At 47.6% G+C, this 19,487-nt stretch overlaps 1 protein-coding gene across 1 annotated transcript in view; it reads right to left on the bottom strand.

Moving 5' to 3' along the window:
• EIF3B (eukaryotic translation initiation factor 3 subunit B) overlaps positions 1–19,103 on the bottom strand; it is a 404,806-nt gene extending 385,703 nt beyond the window's left edge. Inside the window, exons 1-2 of the mRNA XM_078664978.1 lie at positions 18,462–19,103; positions 7,528–7,720 (exon numbers count right to left, since the gene is read on the bottom strand). Coding sequence (XP_078521104.1) covers positions 7,528–7,720; positions 18,462–18,729 — 461 coding nt within the window. The 5' untranslated portion in view covers positions 18,730–19,103. The remainder of the gene's footprint in view (positions 1–7,527; positions 7,721–18,461) is intronic.
• Between the last annotated feature and the right edge of the window lie 384 nt (positions 19,104–19,487).

The raw sequence follows: 19,487 nt of genomic DNA, 5'->3' as shown, positions 1-19,487 counted from the left end.
ATTACAAGCCAGGATCCAGCAGCATAGCTGATGTTATGCTGACACACCATAACGGATGGTAAGAGTGGTACAGTATTACAACTAGATATGCCAGGAACACAAATGAGGTAGTGGGGAAGAGGCAGGAAAGGAATGCAGTTGAAGGAGCAAGTGGTGTGTGAGATACATGGGGTGGGTGAGAAGAATATGAACCCGTAAATGAGGCAGATTCAGTTATATAAAGTAAATACAAAAAGCACACACAAGGCTCCCCCCAAACAACAATCGAGAGGAATGGAGACAATGTCTAGACAATCCGGTGCAGAATATAGTGTCTGCATGGCCATCAACAAAACAGGGTCTAACGGATTTCAATATGATGTGATGTGTGGGGAGGGACAAGGGGGATTTGATGGTGGCGCGTTGGAGGCTCAATGTCTGTAACCAAAAAGGGCCCTGTGAATTTGAAAACAAGTAAAATGGAAGCCCCATGTACTGGAAGCCCCATGTACTATCATTCATGTGTCTCCAGATCATGCCCTCGGCTTTCACAACACCACTGAAGTTCAAACCCTGATCCCATCAGAGCGAAATCCAGGGTTAACTTGAAAACAGAATTAGAGAGACCTCAGAGGTGATCGCCCGGCTACTGAGGGAATAAGAAAGGCCATCAAGCCTTTAAAAAGTGATACAGCGGCACACTCCACAATGAAACTTGATAATACAATGGCTTTAAAATAATGCATTTGGCAAAAAAAAGTCCACATTTGTAAAGCGCACAATCACCCGTAAGGGTCTCTAGGCGCTGGGGGGCCGTCGGGAAGATTAAGCGAGCTATTGCCCAGAGTCACATGGTGCTGGGCTAACCTGCCGCCGGAGCCGGGGATCGAACCGTGGTCCCCAGATTCCAGTGTCAGTCGCCCTGGCCGCGGCGCCACACCTCTTCCAAGGTAATTTCTCTCCCTTTGCCAATGTTGAGCAAGTGATGCGATCAGCTCCACAATACCCGAACACCAACGATAAAAGTATACAAAACAATGCATTAAAACACTATTATGTAAACTTTTAAGGTGGCTGCCATATTGCATTGCAACTCACTATATAATGTGATGACACAAAGTGGAGCCATCTTGAAAGCATAGAAAACAAGGGTTTCCTTGTTTTCTCTACTTATATCACTGCTGCTTATCACTATTACCTTTGCCAATGCCCAGGGAGCTTATAAATCTCTGGCAAAGCCAATTGTGGCTATGGAGATGGGCAGCACTGCATATTACAGTAGGGAAACATCCAAGGCATCCCCAAGGCTGCTATCCAGTATCTGGCACTCCATGTCATTAGACACAGCTGCCATTAGACGCTTGGTGCACCGCGGAGGAGCCTTAGAAGGTAGGATGGGAGCAGAGATTACGCGAGACAGGGCAGTAAAGTAAAATACAGAGCTGCACCCTGAAAACCAAGATATTCACTTCCATGGAGTGATAACCCAATAATGGAAACAAGTTAATTCCATGAAATCAGCAAAAGATAAAATGAAGTGGCACCATTCATGAAGGACCTACAACAACCTCACTCAGAACTACAAGCCACACTGAGTAATACCTTCGCAGAACAATTGCATGCAACAATAGTGGAAACTAGGTCAGTGGTGAAATACACAGCGAAAGACATACAGCCAATATGTGAAAAACTTAAGGCCCGATTTAGAGTCTGGCGGAAGGGTACTCGATCACAACCATGATGTGCCTTCTGTCCGTCTTATTACAATTGCATTATAGCCTAAGGCACTTGTAATAAGATGGATGGGATATCTGTAAAATTTGAGACAGAGAACCTGTTTCCCAAACTCTAAATCAGGCCATCTCCTCTATTCATTTGAAACTCGGCGGGGAGTAGACATTCATCTCGTTTATGGTTTGCGAATTTAATGAACTGAAGGATAGGTCCAAAAGTGACAAAATAAGAATCAAAAGTGGGAAAGAAGCAATTGAGGGGGATGATGTTGACGTTTTCTGCTCCAAGCTACTGGGGCACACTCTACATGTTATGGATGAGCACAGAGTGGCAGTGCTATTATCTCCTGGGTCATGATTTTTGGGAAATTTTGGGTAAACATCCTGGTCAATGCTAATGGAGAAAATACTGCAGGAAACCAAGCGGCCAGACAACTGTCTACAAAGAATGTCAGAAGCAGGTGTAACAAGACCTACTGCAGGCTACACTTAATAAGTGGAAGATCATGCAGGATGTAAAGAAATAACTTAGATCAGGAACAGATGAGCATTCCTGTTCGCAATAGTATTTCACAAGGAAGGGAAGACTCACGTCACCAGGCACACTGATGAGGGAAAAGAAACCATGGAACTTTCCTTGGAAGACACCTCTTGGTCTCAGAAGGAAGAGCTACAATCACAACCCAGGAAAGGAAGAAGGTTCAATGAGCCAGAACAACAAAAAGGAGGGAGAACACAAACTCGCATACGAGATAAAACTTACTCAAACAAATGCTGTGGTGGTCTGGATTAAGAGGTTAGTATCAGAGATCACGATGCCATTTATGGGGTGGGTGACTAATAAAAACGCATATGCTACTACTGGGTTAGAGGGTCAGCTGGGGAGGGTTGGCTGGCGGGTGGGATCCACCACCACACCTAGAAGTTTACATTTCCCATGTATAGGGTTTGCTGACAAATGTTTTCTTTAGTTATATAGATCCAATGCTTGTGTCAGAGAGTGAGGGGGAGGCACGTGGAACAGGTTAATCAGACATTTGTCAACCTGTTTCGCATGAATTAGTACCTGCAGCGTATGGGATGTGAAGGCAATACTCTTCGTAACCACCATCCCTAATAACAATGGGGTGCCTACTTGCTTGGAACATATGAGGTTTGAACTACTTAATCAAGAAGAATCACCTGAAATCATTTGCCTGCAGGAAACCTACCCTACTGCCAAATGTGGGAAGTTGGCCTGATATATGATGCTCACTAATTCTAGTGATCACCTTGTATCAGTCCAAACAACCCTTATGGTGATTGGTTGTAAAGTCAACCTGATAGACCAGCTATCCTAGTAGCGTGGACAAAAGCAGTCTTTAGGCTAAACTCTTTTGGCATGTGAAGCCAGCTGTTTTACCACAATATAACCCCCTTGAATACCAGATGAAAGGACACCACACAGGTTGTTATGAAAATAAACGATATATTTATTAATAACAACACCTCTGAACTCTTTATGAGGTCAGAGGGCTAAGCACATGACAATACTACAAAAGAAATACGAGTTCACACAATATTTATAAGTGTGCCTGAGGGGCACGGCAAACCATATACTCAAAACAATGGAATGCGAGGAAGGAAAATACTGTAAGAAGATCCAGAGGCTGGAGGATCGCTGGGACTACGCTACAAACTATGTAAGTAAGGAGCAGGAGGCCCACGGGACTCACATGCAGAGTGGAAACTCTCACGTGGGATACGTACCAACATCTATGGATGCTACAGTTTAGAAAGTTACGGATTCCGGACGAACCCGGCTGGATGGAGGGAAAACAACAGTGGACCTGGACACTAGGATAGTGGACACAGACTTCAGCACCTACAAGCTTTAGTTACCTAACCCACAGGCTGTGGGTGCATAGGGCTGAAGTTGCGTCGGGTTTGCTGTGTTGATCCCGGTGATGCCTGAAACAAGAAGTTGCTGGCAGGCAGCCAGATGGAGGAGTCCGGTGGTTCCAAGGATGGAACTGGAAGATGGAAGTCCTGAAAGGGAAGGGGACAGAGTCTTGGTCACTAGCCAGTGATGGTGCTGGAATCAGGAGGGAACCAGATGCCGTCGCAGCAGTCAGGCGAAGGAAGGGTCGCTTCTCTCTGTAGCTGCGCGGACCAGGAGCTGCTCTTCACGACCAGGCTGGAGGCACGAGCTGTCCCACGTAGTCTGCTGCTGTTGGCGGTGTCGGATCGTCGATCGGGACAATAGGCCCTGGCTAATGCAAGCCACGCGGTGGAACAAAGATGGCGTCTGGAGTGGACCAGGAGGGTCCGGGGTGCTTCTCTTTCACAAGGAAGCAAGGGCCAGTCTGGGGGACCAGACTAGCAGTGTCGAAATCTTCGGGTCATCGTCTCAGAGGTCAATAGCCAGCCGGCAAGTGACCAGACAACAGGAAGGGCAGCAACCAGGAAAAAGGGCCCCACGCAGATCACGGGGATGCTGGGGGGCTGGTCTTTGGTGCAGGAGCTGCGTCGGTGTGGGGCTTCTTAGTCCCCAATGCACTCACTCGAGGAACCCTCAGGGGTCGTGCTGGAAGCGGTGTGCAGGTTTCTTCAAGATGGCAGTCTCCACGTTGCTCGTCGCACCCACGGGTCCCAGCTGTGCTGTGGATGTGGGTAGAGGTCAGAGAGGTCTGGAGGTCTGGGTCGTCGGATTCCGGGATGGAAGGACTTTGCAGCAAACCGCACAGGAGCTTGATGGTGCCTGCGAAGCAGGATGGTCACTCCCTGACCATAGGGGAGATTCTTCAGTCTTCTGATGTTCAGGAGGTCGAAGGTCAAGAGTTCTTCGTGGAAGTTGTCAAGAGTAATCTAATCTGGAATGGGACCAGCTCCTACCTTTATTCAGCTAAAGGGGGCTGCACTACGACTAGGTCCCTCCCCTGGGGGGGACCAGGAAGGGGGGTGGTTACACCCCCTATCCTTTGTCCAGTTTCCCGCCAGAGCCGGGGCTGGAGTGCCCCAGCAACTGGTTGGAACCGGTGTATGCACAGGGCACCTTGTGTGCCCCAGGCATGTCTCATTCCTTTCAGCCTTGGCCTACCTAATACACAAAATCCTGTCTGGGGTGGTGCTAGCACCTCCCAAGGCAGGAAACCCTTTGTCTGAGCCTCCCTCGCTGGAAGGACTGCCAGCAGCAGGAGGTCAGACTTGTGTCTGTGGTGGCAGCATCCATTTGGTGATGCTGAGGCTTGAGTTAACTTTAACCGGGGTTTACAGTTACATACATGTCGTGTCCCTCTAGAAGGGTGGAATCCTAACCCCGTCGCCAGAATTGGCGAGGGGTTAGTATTCCAATTCGTATGACACCTTACTCGACATGTTTTGATAATGCTATGCCAAAGTTAGCATTTAACCGCGAGGATTATAATGCACTTAAGAGTATATGGTATAGCGTTATCATGGAACAGCTATAAGGACTTAGTTCCGCAAGCTGCAAACGGGCTCAGCTCATACCAGAGCACCATCTCACATAATTCCAAGCACTCTGCCTTCAGGATTGATAAGGCCTGCCATAGGAGTGACTGATAGGAATATATGTGTCCATTTTAGTGTTAGATATAGAAATACTATATCTAAAGCAAAGGGTGATTACACCACCTTGCCCCAGCTGTCGTGCAGCCAGTTGTGTCAGATTTGGGTGGCCAGCCAGGGGTGGCATAATACATGCTGCAGCCCCTGGTAGGCCCTGGGTACACCTATGCCCTGGATACCTAAAGTATACTGTACAGGGACTGATAGGTGCATTTACCAATTGGTACTGGGCCACCTTAAGGTACATGCTTGTCAATTTAGAGAGAGAACAGCTGGGTTGTGGGTCTGATTAGCAGGCCCACAGCCAGGGAAAGTCGTAAATCAGTGAAGCAAAAACCAAAAATCTGGGGTGGCCATGGGATTGCAGACCCCACTCTCCTACACCAAAGACACAAGATTAATTTACCAGAGTGTACTTTACCCAATATTACACCTCCTCGAGACAGAAAGTATGCAGAGCGACTGTGACAATTTATAAAAACAAATACTTCAAGTTAAGGAGGCCCTGAAGGGTGACCGAGAAGGATCAGATGAGTTTCTAATGGGGAAACTGGAGTGTAGTATCATATTCTTACTTTACCCCTACATTCTGAATTCTAAAAAGGCAACATACATATGAGATAATGTAACAAGTTAACTTAATTGTAGTGCAAACACCGTCAAGCTGATAAGCATCCAGCCACAACACTAGTGGAGTAATGGCTCAGTTCCTATTAATATCCTTCACAGAACTAGGCATATTTAAACCATGGAGAAATATTAATCGAGTCGATGATTATATATATTTTACCCAGATTGTTGTACGATAGGTTGCTACAAGCCAATGAGAAAAACTGACACCCTCCCCCCACAAGAAAAGATTAAACAAACGTATCTGAATACCAATGGAAAATGTTGGTAACAATGCAGAATGAGGGGAGATATGTAACGTGTAGTGGTTGTGCCCCCTTTGAAAAGTGTATTGGTAGTGGGTATTGAATCACTTAGGTAAATGTTTTTATTTATCATATCAAATAACCCTGTGGTGAGGTTTACAAGTATGAAGCCTACTTTAATGGAGGGCCCGACAAAGGATAATTGGACGCTGGCTGTTTGTATGTTATTAGAGCTGAAACAAGAAATGGCCAGGAGCTGGAAAAGAGGTTGTCCACCAACTATATAGACAACCAGTCAAAAAGGATGTGGAACATAATGGTGATAGGGATGCGGACTCTGGCCTTAAGAAATTAGAGGCAAAACCAACTATGAAAACACTTAAAAATGTATTTACAACACGGACGCCAAATATAGCTTGTCCAAAACATTGAGAGCATTGATAACTTAGCGGGCACCCTGACATGAAATGCAATTATCTGTGTTTGCCAAGATCATGGAATGTTGGACAGTGGGCAGATAATGCATTATAAACTACAGAGAAGGAACGTTGAATATAATGCAGGGTATCTTCCTGGATAACTCAGTAAACCTTTGGTTTGCATCTCATTCAGTGGCAGGAGGATGGGATTTGGAAGGGGGGGGGGGGAACAAGCACGGAAACCGTGTGCCCTTTTACACCACTATATACAGTTCAGGGGACATTCTTGCGTTTTATATGTGCACCTAAGGGTTTTTAATATGTTCCAATCAATAAAAAAATCAGTTTAAAATAAAAAAAAATGATGTGCCAACAAACCCAAGAGAAATAAACAAAACAAGCAGAAACCTGTTTTCCCCCCATTTCATTTCCATTCTAAGCGATCTTAAAAATTCTGATTTCCCTGAATTCTAAATATTCTATTCTATTCAGCACACCCCTAGAATAAAGAAACAAGCGTGAAAAAAATATGGGAGCGTTCACTAAAGTTAAGAGTACTTATGTAGTTAGCCAGCACAATTAATCGACTAAGCTTTTCTAATCTTGGTTACTTAACAGAAAAACCCATGGAAAAGACTCATGGCTTCAACTTGGCAAGACATGCACAAACAGGAGGCTAGCATTTTCAAATCCTGGGCAAGCACAGTAAAATTTAAACACATGCAGTTTTCGCTCAAGCCTTTAGCTGAGGGAAACTCAATTATGCAACTTCAAAGAGACTTGCTAACATAAAGCCCATTTTTACAGCAAGTATAGAAAGGAATCCAAGCGAATGTTCCATTGGGGCTACCATATGTGTCTGCAAAGATTTTTCAATACAATACAGCTAAATAAGAAAGCCAAGATTAGGTTATTTATAACCAACCCATCTTCAGTTTTATCAGTACTCACCCCTTTGTCTTCCCGTCAGCTTCTGGGTAAAATTCATTCGAAATTTTTCCAAATTTGGAAAATATTTTGTGTATAACGTTCTTTAGTTTTTCAAGGCGATCTGGCCCAACTTGGGGGACATTATCCACAACGACCACTGAATCGATCCCATCTGCTTCCTGGGGCTGGTCTTTTAAGAGATCTCCCAGCAACTCTGTGGGGTACACAAATTAACAAAACGTGATCAGGAATGTTTTTGTACCACAACAACAATTTAGCATACACAGCCAATGCCTATTGTTTGTATAGAGAGGGGTTTAGTCCATCAACCAGTGGTAAACAATAGGAGTGGCTGAAGCTTCCCCAACACAAAAAGGCACAAATTAAGCACTGCCATCAATAACAAAACAAGTACAGATTGTGAAGCAGCACGGCACGATTCTATACCACACAATGTTGACAGAACATGACCCCCTTAGTGCAAGCCTCCGACACATGCAGAGGGCAATCAATCAATCAATCAATCAGGTCATTTGTAAAGCGCACTACTCACCCGTAGGGTCTCAAGGCGCTGGGAGGGGGGGGTGCCGCTACTGCTCGAACAGCCAAGTCTTGAGCTTCTTCCTGAAGGAGAGGTGGTCTTGGGTCAGGCGCAGAATGGTGGGAAGTGAGTTCCAGGTCTTGGCGGCCAGGTAGGAGAAGGACCTTCCTCCTGTTCTCTCTCTTCGGATGCGGGGGACGGCGGCGAGGGCGTGGTTGGTTGATCTGAGGAGGCGCTTGGGAGTGTAGAAGTTGATCCGGTTGTTGAGGTAGCTCGGGCCTTGGTCGTGTAGGGCTTTGTGCGCGTGGGTGAGGAGACGGAAGGTGATTCTCTTGTTGACCGGGAGCCAGTGCAGATCTCTCAGGTGTCCGGAGATGTGGCTGCGTCGGGGGATGTCGAGGATGAGTCTCGCCGAGGCGTTCTGGATCCGCTGGAGTCTCTTCTGGAGTTTGGCCGTGGTTCCGGCGTAGAGGGCGTTGCCGTAGTCCAGTCGGCTGGTGACGAGGGCTTGGGTGACCGTCTTCCTCGTCTCGGTGGGGATCCACCGGAAGATCTTACGTAGCATGCGCAGGATGTTGAAGCATGACGAGGAGACGGCGTTGACTTGTCTGGTCATGGAGAGGGAGGAGTCCAGGATGAAGCCCAGGTTGCGTGCGTGGTCCGTCGGTTTGGGCGCGGTGCCCAGGGCGGGGGGCCACCAGGAGTCGTCCCAGGCGGAGGGCGTGGAGCCCAGGATGAGGACCTCCGTCTTGTCTGAGTTCAGTTTCAGGCGGCTGGTCGTCATCCATTCGGCCACGTCTCTCATCCCTTCGTGCAGGTTGGCTCTGGCGGTGGCGGGGTCGTTGGTCAGGGAGAGGATCAGCTGGGTGTCGTCGGCGTAGGAGATTATGTTGAGGTTGTGTTGGCGTGCGATGGCCGCGAGGGGGCTCATGTAGATGTTGAAGAGGGTGGGGCTCAGTGAGGATCCTTGTGGGACGCCGCAGATGACTTTGGTGGCCTCTGACTTGTACGGTGGTAGGCGGACTCTTTGTGTTCTTCCGTCGAGGAAGGAGGTGATCCATTCCAGTGCCTTCTCCTGGATTCCGATGTTGCTGAGGCGCTGTACTAGGGTGCGGTGGCAGACAGTGTCGAAAGCCGCGGAGAGGTCCAGGAGGATGAGGGCCGCTGTTTCTCCGTTGTCCATCAGAGTTCGAAGGTCGTCGGTGGCGGCGATGAGGGCGGTCTCGGTGCTGTGGTTCGCTCGGAAGCCGGACTGTGAGGGGTCGAGGGATCCATTCGTCTCGAGGAAGGCGGCCAGCTGTTTGTTGACGGTCTTCTCGATGACTTTGGCCGGGAACGGGAGGAGCGAGATGGGCCGGTAGTTCTTGAGGTCGGTGGGGTCTGCTGTGGGTTTCTTGAGGAGAGCGCTGAGTTCGGCGTGCTTCCAGCTCTCAGGGAAGGTGGCGGAGTCGAAGGAGGTGTTGATGATGTCCCGTAGGTGGGGTGCGATGACAGCGTCGGCTTTGTTGAAGACGTGGTGAGGGCAGGGGTCAGTCGGAGATCCGGAATGGATGGAGTTCATGGTGCGGATGGTGTCTTCGGTGCTGATCGGGGTCCAGGTGCGGAGGGTGGTGGTGGGTGGCGTCGTTGCGGTTGTGGCTTGCGTTGGTTGGTTGTTGAAGCTGTTGTGTATGTCCGTGATCTTGTTGTGGAAGAAGGACGCGAGGGAGTTGCAGAGTTCTTGCGACGGGGTGATGTCATTGTTTCCGGCGTTGGGGTTGGATAGCTCTTTCACGATGTTGAAGAGTTCCTTGCAGTTGTGTGCGTTGTTGTCCAGCCGGTCCTTGTATGCATTTTTCTTGGTGGCGCGGATCAGTTGGTGGTGCTTCCGGGTGGCGAGCTTGAGGGTGGTCATGTTGTCCGTCGTTGGTTCCCTTCTCCAGGCTTTCTCGAGGGCTCGGCAGTTCTTCTTGGAGCTCTTGAGTTCGTCGGTGAACCATGGTGTTTTCCTGCTGCAGGATCTGCTGGGTGGGGTTCTCAGAGGGGCGAGTTCGTCCGCGCAGTCGTTGATCCATTTCGTGAGGTTGTCGGCGGCCTGGCTGGGGTTCGCTGAGTTGGCGGGGGGGTGCTGGCTCAGGGAAGCGGTGAGCTGGTCGGCTGTGATCTTGTTCCAGCATCTTCGAGCAACCTGTTGCTGGTGGTGGTGGATCGTCGTTCTTTTGAAGGTGAAGTGGACGCAGCTGTGGTCCGTCCAGTGGAGTTCTGTGGCGTGGCTGAAGGTGACGTCTTTGCTGGATGAGAAGACGGCGTCGAGTGTGTGTCCGGCGAGGTGGGTGGGGGTGGTCACCAGTTGCTTGAGTCCGAGGTTTTCGAGGTTGTCGAGCAGGCTGATGGTGTTGCGGTCGTTGTTGTTCTCCAGGTGGAAGTTGAGGTCCCCCAGGAGGATGTAGTCGGCGGAGGGGAGAGCGTGCGGGCTGACGAAGTCGGCGATGTCCTCGCTGAATCGTGTGCGTGGTCCCGGGGGTCGGTAGATCAGGGTGCCTCTGAGGGTGGTGGTCGGGTTGGTGTGGGCAGGGAACCAATCGCAATACATTGAATTAGCATCAAGAAATACTGGAGAATCACAGGATTATAAGCACTTGCCACACGTATCGATCAGTTGGCATTTAGTGGAGGACTGAAGGTTACAAGAGGTGCAGGGCTTTCAACAGATCTATGCAAACGATCCAGAGTTTGGTTGGTGGGGGGTTGGTGTGAGTGGGTATACTCCCCACCACCTCTTCCATTCATACAGGTACACAGGGAAATTGATAGTCTTATGTCCGTTATCAAATTAACTGCCAAGACTCCTCATTCCTTAACCTCCGTCTTATCTCCAACCTAGCTGCCACCTGGATGAAGCAGAAACTGACATTGAGGGGAGGTGGTGGCTATTTAAGGGCCCCCTGGCCATATTCTGGAAGGGACGAACCCAAAGCGGACGGAATTATGCAATCTGTAGACGTGAAAGAAAATTGCTGAGAATATGCTTTGGATCTAGTCTTGTGGGGACTTCACAAGGTGAGAATTCTGCAGTTAGATAGAGTATTCACTAGAAAGAGTGTTATCAATAGTAAGTAACCTTTTCATCAGAAAAGTCTGTACTGTTATAATTGCAAAGACAATGGGGGTGGTCAATTAACCAAACAGGGTTCAAACTCAGAATTTGATTATGTGTAGAGTTTTTGGTTTTCACTCTCCCAAACAATATGCAACAGAAGGCAAAGTTGGTGGTCAGGTAGAACCACCAGCAGCTTTTTGAGATCAACCAATGATCCTGGAGACTCAAAAACCATTAGATGCCAAGACCTGCAAACTAGATTTTGGATCTTTACTCACATTGTGATCCAAACTGAGATCAACTCCTTTTACCTCAATTGGGCTTTGTGCAGGAATCTAATCCTTGCCCTCTGCCATTTAACATCTAAATGCAGCATATATATATATATATATCACATGTAACTGATGTTCTATATGACCAGAGAGGGAAACGCTTCCAGGTAAAATGTCAGAATTTCACCTTATATCATGTCAGTCAGTGGTGAGAGAGTGGACCCTTAGCAGTTAAACGAAATTAAGGTTAACACTGTTCTGATTTTCAGCAGACAAATCTAGATTCCCGAGTTGATCCTCACTTGCAAGGCCTCACAAGATAAAAGCTGGAGCTATCCCAGACAAACTAGACTGAACCTGGACTTGACTGAGTTGCACATCATTTTGTCATTTATTGATTTTAGTTTAATATTACTGTAATCAGATCAATAACTTATGGCTCCATTATGATAATGACATCTATCAAGGAGCTTTAGAGTAAGTAATGAACAGTCTAGAGTTGATCAAAACATAGCACCATTGCTGCTAGGAGTACAAAACAAGCATTTACAATGCAACGGTCTCGGCATTGCAAAAGTTAGAGCTATTAGCATTGTAAATGAACGTGAGTTTAAGGTCTTGACATTGTAAATGACAAGGTCTTTTATTTATGTTTTAAAAACCAAAACATAAATAAAAGTCATTTTCATTTACAATGCCAGTAGCTCAAAGTCGCGTAATGTGTATAGCAAACTACAGTAGCCTCCTGACGAGTGCCCTTTCACTTAATTTTTACTTTTTTTTTTTACAAATTAAGCACGGGTGGTGTCCGTGTGTGCACGGCAGTGGTGGTGTCCGTGTGTGCACGGCAGTGGTGGTGTCTGTGTGTGCACGGCAGTGGTGGTGTCTGTGTGTGCACGGCAGTGGTGGTGTCCGTGTGTGTACGTTTCTCGTGCCATGGAGAGACTGAGTACAGCGCCAGGGCTGGGTGGGGGTCAGTCTGCCCAGTAATGAGGTTTCTTATGCCATGGATGCACGGAGTACAGCGCCTGGGCTGGTCCGGGGTCAGTCTGCCCATAGGCCACGGTGCTCGTACCATGGAGATAACAGCGGCTGGGTCGGGGTCAATCTACCCAGTAGTGACGTTTCTAGTGCCGTTGAAAGTACAGCGCCTGGGCTGGGCCGGGGTCAGTCTGCCAGTAGTGACGTTACTCGTGCCATGGAGAGTACAGTGCCTGGGCTGGGCCGGGGTCAGTCTGCCTACAGGTCACGGTGCTCGTGCCATGGAGAGAATAGCGCCTGGGCTGGGTCGGGGTCAGTCTGCCCAGTAGTGACGTTTCTAGTGCCATGGAAAGTACATCGCCTGGGCTGGGCCGGGGTCAGTCTGCCAACAGGTCACGGTGCTCGCGCCATGGAGAGTACAGTGCCTGGGCAGGGCGGGGAGCAGTCTGCCCACAGGTCACGGTGCTCGTGCCATGGAGAGAACAGCGCCTGGGCTGGCCCGGGGTCAGTCTGCCCATTAGTGACGTTTCTCGTGCCATGGGGAGTACTGTGGTACTGGGCTGGGTCGGGGTGAGTCTGCTCTTGTGCGATCAGACCTCAGCCAGCAGAGAGGGTAGAACGTATCGGGTGCTTTTGGAAACCCCCAGTGCGCCTCCCCTGTGACTTCCAGGAAAGCAGGCGAGGGGGGCAGTGTTTGCCTCGGTGCTGCATGGGGCCGCGCTTTGTAAACATTCCATGCAGACCCTGTCTGTGGTTTTATCTGATGGACCCCGCTCATGGAGACATCTCCGGAGAGCTGGGAGCGAACTCAGCGCCGGCAGAGAGTGCCCCGCCTGCAAGCTGCCAGTCTGATGAGCCATGTGTCTGTATCTGTGTGTGTCCGCCTGTCTGTCAAGCCACCTGCGTGTCTATGCACCTTGTCTACCAGCCTCTGTGCCTGACTCTCTATCCACTTGTCTGTATGTGCTTGCGGGACTCTCTATCTACAGAAAGTAGATCTTTCTGTCTGCCTCTATCTAACGCTCTGTCTGCATCTGTAGCGCATAGAAGGTGTGCGCTCGGGTAATCTGTCTCAAGGAGCTGCTAGGCTGCTGTACAGTAGGCCACCCGCTGCGTATGGGATGGTTATGGGGAGCATGCGGGGCATGCAGCAGCTAGGTAGGACGTAGGGCGCACTTCAGCACACAATGATGTGTTTAAGTCTTTAATGTTTACAACCCCCCTCCCCCTGGTATGTAGGTATGCAGTTTGTGCAATGGGTGGAGGGTGTATGGCGCAGAGTCCCTTCTTGGCAAGACATGGTGGGGGAAGGTGACCGGGGTGAAGGGATCTGCGGGAGACAATGTTAGAAAACCCACGTGGTGCATGGCTGCCACTTGACAAAGTTTTAAAAGAAGACGATCCTTACAAAAGATGACGGGACCGTGCAAAGATAGGTAGGGGCTGTATTTTGCTGTGTATGTATGGTTGTGTTTCATATGGTGAAGTGCTCGGTTACCTGTCCCCCCCCTAACGAACCAGAGAAAAACATTTGCTATGCATGTTAATATTAATAGCAGGAAGGGATGTTGCGAAGGGGTAGAGCGAACCGCGTAGATAGCGCCATTATTTTGGGGTGGTAAAGTGGCCCTAGGGATGACATAGTGCGAGTAGAGGAATGGGAAGAGAGAGAAAATGGCGGCAAGGTGAGTTGGAAGGTAGTGGGGGGGGGGGAGGGGGTGGGGGGATGGGGGAACAACATAAGCAACAAAGAAGTCACAGAGTTGGTGTCAGGGCAGGGTATGAGCATACCACGTGTGATAGCATTAAGTGTTATGTGCGTACACGTGGTGCATGACTGCCACTTAGAGTTTTAAAAGAGGACCCTTACAGAAGAGGAGCAGACCGTGAGAAGGACGCTAGTGGCTGTATTTAGGTGTGTATGTAAGGGATGTTGCGAAGGGGTAGTGTGGACCGCGTAGGTAGTGCCATTATTTTGGGAGGGTAAAGTGGCCCTGGGGATGTCACAGTGCGAGGAGAGCAAGGGGAAGAGAGAGAGGAAATGCCGCTAAGGGCAATGGGAAGGGTCTTTTTTTTGGGGGGTGGGGTGGGGTTGGAGGGATAGGGTAAGAACACGAGCAGCAAAGAAGTTAGAGAGTAGGTGTTAGGACAGGGTATGAGCATTGCACGTGTGATAGGATTAAGCATTATATGCCTACGTAAAAGAAGCGGTTATTTGAGTGCATTTGTACATATACATTCACGTTGTCATAAAAAGTGGATGTGACTCTGCACTTCAGGTATAAATGTAATGTAGGTATTGTGAAACGCAGTTCGCAGCGTTTACGCTGCTACACACGTTCTATTGTGGTGGTATAGGTGCCGAAATGCATGTGGCAATAGTTGGAAAAGGGATTTAGGCAAGCAGTACCGTATTTTATTGTGTTTGTATGTTTTAAAATAAATATGGCAGAAACGTTTTAAAGAAGGCATATACAACCTGTAATGCCAGTAAGCGTTCGTAATCTGTCTCAAGGAGCTGCTAGGCTGCTGTACAGTAGGGCTGCATTGGGTTACTTTAGACGGCACGGAAAAAAAAGCATGGCTGATTATCAGCGCCGCGCGACTCTATGCAGACTCCCCCCTGCATTCCAGAGAGGCGCACGACGCGATCCGGTCTGGAATGCAATTCTGTAGAGACAAGACCTGGCCGCGCGCACAACGTTATCCTATGGAAAAACGCTGCGCGCGCCAGGTCTTGTCTCCCTTCGGCGTTCTCAGACTGCTGAGACGCCGACTATAGTTCCCTGGCGAGAACGCGCTTTTGAAGCGCGTTATAGCCGAGCCCTAAAAATGGTATTAGTTGGAAATATGTGTCTAGCATCTGCCAGTCCCTAAACTGGATGCTGATGCACAACAGGGTACAATTTCAGGCAGCAGTAATTGTTCATAGGAGACTTCACCACCCCCCCTCCACAAAAAAAGCCCAAGTTCATGGCAGCCCAACTGAATGCCATGTGCAGCACAAAGCCCAGAGATACCTGAAGCGCAATAATAGGCGAATGAGCGAGTTCTGACAACAACTAAATTATGCAACACTCTTCATCTTCAACTCCCCCTGGTACTTTCGCGGTCTAACGCCATTAACTCGCTCTAAACCTTGTTGTTTACTAGGTATATTGATGTATTTTGTTGGATGATCTAGGCTTACCATCAAATTTCAATAGTACAAAAAAAAAACTACATTCTACCAAATAATCTCATTCCTCACCCACGTTCCAAATAAGCCAAAACATAGCTTTGTATTTCAGGTTAGACAGCGCTCATTAATATGTGAAATTAGACAGCATTATGTGCACTGCTGCACACACAACCATTCAAGTTTTTAACCTGAGAGAAGGGGGCGTCACAGATTTTTGTTCAATGATCTAAGCGTTCTCAGAGTCTTGTAATGGCTGAATCTTGCAGTGAGATATTTTCGGCCTGTGGCCTTAAAAGCCCTAAAGACTAGCAGCAATGTCTTAAACAAAATTATTTTATGTGAAGGTAGCCAGTGAAGTCTTTTTAATGCAGCTGATATTGAGGTCCGTTTAGGGAGCTGCAAGTACCTCCTCTTCCCTAGCTATATACACAGCTGAACAGTCCCATTTAGCTGGTCCTTCGCGCAGATGTCTCCATGTAGGTTGATTTGCTCTCATATAGGCTTTGGTTACAGTTTACTCCTTCGCGTACCTGGGCATTCTGTTTGACAGCAAACAAACTTGGCCGAAATTGGTGGCTGCCAGAGCACTGGGCATGGAAAGAAGTTTAATAGCGATAAGGGGCTTCACTAAGAAGCCGGGGGCCAGCCCTGTGGACACGGTTAAAACTATCTATTTAGCCAAAACAAAGGCGGCAGTAACCTACGGGGCCGGAGTCTGGGGGATGGCTCATATTGAGAAATTGCAGAGATTAGAAAACACCTTTTTTAAGTCTAGGGTCTCATTACCACCTACAGCATCTAATTTCATTTTACATCTTGAATTAGGACTCCCTTACTTGTCTGACTGCATCAGGCTGGCACTGATCCTACTGTGGCTCTCCATCTGGCAGAGGACGACAGTTAATGTAACCCAATGTATTACTATCGATTGCCTCAGGTTTGAGGGTCGCAGTGGGATCGGTTGGCTCAGTTATGTAGAAGCCGAGCTAAGAGCAATCGGGCAGGAGGAGCTGTTTAAAGACCCAGCTTCCTGTAGGATCGCTTCTAAACAAAAATTGATCGATCTATACATGCAGAGGGCTGGTTTTAATCGCAGGGGGAGGATTTGTCAACAACAGGCACTTAGCGCCTATGTCTTTGTCCCGCCCAGACCTGTGGGAGACCATCACTATTTCTACCTCTCATGTATTACTATGGCTCAACACAGATTTATCTTGGTGCGTTTCCGCTTCAACTTTATCCCCCTGATGCTCGGGTTCCCAGAGAGGAAGTTCAAGCATGCTGATCTCACCTCGTGTCAGTGTAACAATGTCTTGACGATGTCTCACCCCAAACTGATTTACACTTAGTACTGTTTTGTAAATTTTACCATAAAGAAAAAGAAACGTCTATTTTACCCATCGTAATACTCCAAAATTTTAAACAATGCAGTGTGGCCCTGTATTTTCTGAAGTCTTTATCTAATCCGTACGTTTGCTTCTCAGTAGCATCTTTCCTGTGGGCTTGCATGAGACAAAGAAAGTCGATGGGCATGTTAACTTGAATTACTGTAAGGGTTATCTAAAATGTTATGATTGTAATTTGTGTTATGGTCTTTTTAAGGGTTTGATATGATGCATTTGTGCTTTTATGATCTTTTTTATTTGATCATATAAAGATTTTTAATTAAATGAATCAACACATACAAAGTCAGACACGTCAGAGTGGGCATATTCCCTGTTATAATAAGATGCAAACTGGGGAACGTTTAAGCATGCTGTTAGTACAGGTAATGTTACCTTAATATCTCTACGGGTTGTGTTTTTCTTGACACAGGTTTCAAATATCTCACTTGTTGTACAACGTGGCTTGGTAAAAGGGTTCAACTCAATTTAGGTGTGATGAAATCAACAACTTGTTTCATCACACAGATAATTTGAGTACTAAAAGGTATCTCAATGCAAAGAAAAACAGCCTCTAGCATGAAGAAATGTTACTAATAGATCTAGAAACACAAACACAACAAAGTTGGCAACTTTAAGATGTATGCCACAATACTATTACTGTAATAGTACCCAAAATTCCCCCACTGATGTGTGTAACGTCGTATTTATATTAATTTAGCAAAGTTAAAACATGGGAAACACCTCCATCTCACGCTATCTGGCTAATAAACTACAAATCTAAGGCGGCTCTAGACCTTCACGTAATGCGGAAAACTTCCTGCTTGAACCTTCTACCTTCAAAAGGGAAAGACTTAAGGTTCAATACTTCTCTGGTAATGCGGCCAGATTGTGGAACTCACTTCCTCATCCCTCTGAACCACCACCTCCTTCTGGATCATCAAAATTGATCTTAAAATACTCCTCCTCCAGGCACTTCCTGGAATAATTCAACCAATGTCTTGTCCTTACGGTCATCTAGCACTTTCATGAGATCAACTGTGTGAATATGTATTTTACTCTTGCTTTAACCGGACGTTAACAACTTTTATTTTTTACAATATAAACAAGCAACGTGTTAGCTTTGTAACTGTATATAAGTAACTGGTTTGTGAGTTTAGCCTATCTTGTGTACCTTTTGTAACTTACCTGGTTCTTTTGTAAAGCGCTCCGACACCTTTGGGTAAAGTTCGCGCTATATTAAAACTGCCTTAAATAAATCAGAAGGAGTTACTTTCTCAAAGCCTACAGTACTACCTGTGTTCCGCCCTAGCACACGAATACACCTGCACAAGAATAAACTCCACAGGTGGGACCACCTGCCTTCTTCGGATATGTGCATCACCCTTCCAGATGGCAGGTGCTGTCACTGTTCTCTCTTCCTTTTACTGCTACCTCACTCTCCCCTTGGTACTAGCACCCACGGGTCTTCATCTCCCAGACCCCAGATCCCTTTCACATTCAAAGACGGCATTCTCACCTTCCTCGCTGATATCATCCACAAAGTCCTCTGGGTCGCTGAAACACACCCCATCATCGTCGTGTTGTTCCTCCTCTTCCTCCCCTTCATCCTCATCTTCCTCATCCTCCTCGTTGGGAGGCTCCTGGGTCGCTTTAGCCGGTTCTTCTCCTTCCTCTGCTCCCTCTTCCTCCTCCTCCCCGGACTCGTCGGGTCCTGCTGCGTCCTCCCCGGGTTCGGTCTCTGCAGGAGGATCCACATCCTCAGGCGGCTCCTTCTTTACCGCCATCTCGGACTCCACTTTGTCACAAGCCGCCCCCTCTAGATCTTCCTCTAGCTCTTCACCTAGCCCCTCCACCGGACCCGGAATCTCCTCGGTAGCAATTTTGACTAATATCCCGCTTTCTGGGCCGAGATGGAATCAGTAGGCCATGTGCGCTACACCCGGCGCGAGACAGAAAAGGATCCTACCAACCTTGGCCGCGGGGGTATTACAGTTCTTCCGAGCAAGCTGTATCTGCTTAGGGACCAACCTACAGCGTAAGCAAAATCGACATCACGCTATCTTATTTTATTAAATGTTTCGTTTGTGCTGTAGTCTTGAGACACTCTAACTATAAAGTTATCACTCTGTTCCAAAGAAACACACCCGCGCCTATGGATAATTAGTTTAGTCCAAGATGGCTGCAAACCGAGCGCTCATCTCATCATAGACATAGAAACAGGGTTGTAAAACAGCTAAAACACCGCATCACACGTATACGTTATTACCCAGTGTTCTAGAAAAGAACTTTCGAACGCTACGTATAGGGACAGGAAGTGCCAGTACTGGGCTTTAACATGCCATCATTTCCCTATGTATGTAAAAGCGGGTAAGATTGTTGAGGAAAACGGTACTACTGCCGTCATTTGCTGTCTAGGTAGGTATGGATCTGAAAATAGTATTTAGCCTTTCATATATTTAGTTATAAACTCATATATTTTAGTGTCTGGAACGTACATTTTAGATTCCATTGTTATATTGTATTTTATTCATGGTCTATGTTT

The sequence above is a fragment of the Lissotriton helveticus genome, chromosome 10 (assembly GCF_964261635.1).
Source record: "Lissotriton helveticus chromosome 10, aLisHel1.1, whole genome shotgun sequence".
Classification (NCBI taxonomy): Eukaryota; Metazoa; Chordata; class Amphibia; order Caudata; family Salamandridae; genus Lissotriton; species Lissotriton helveticus.
This window is presented reverse-complemented; position numbering and strand designations above follow the sequence as displayed.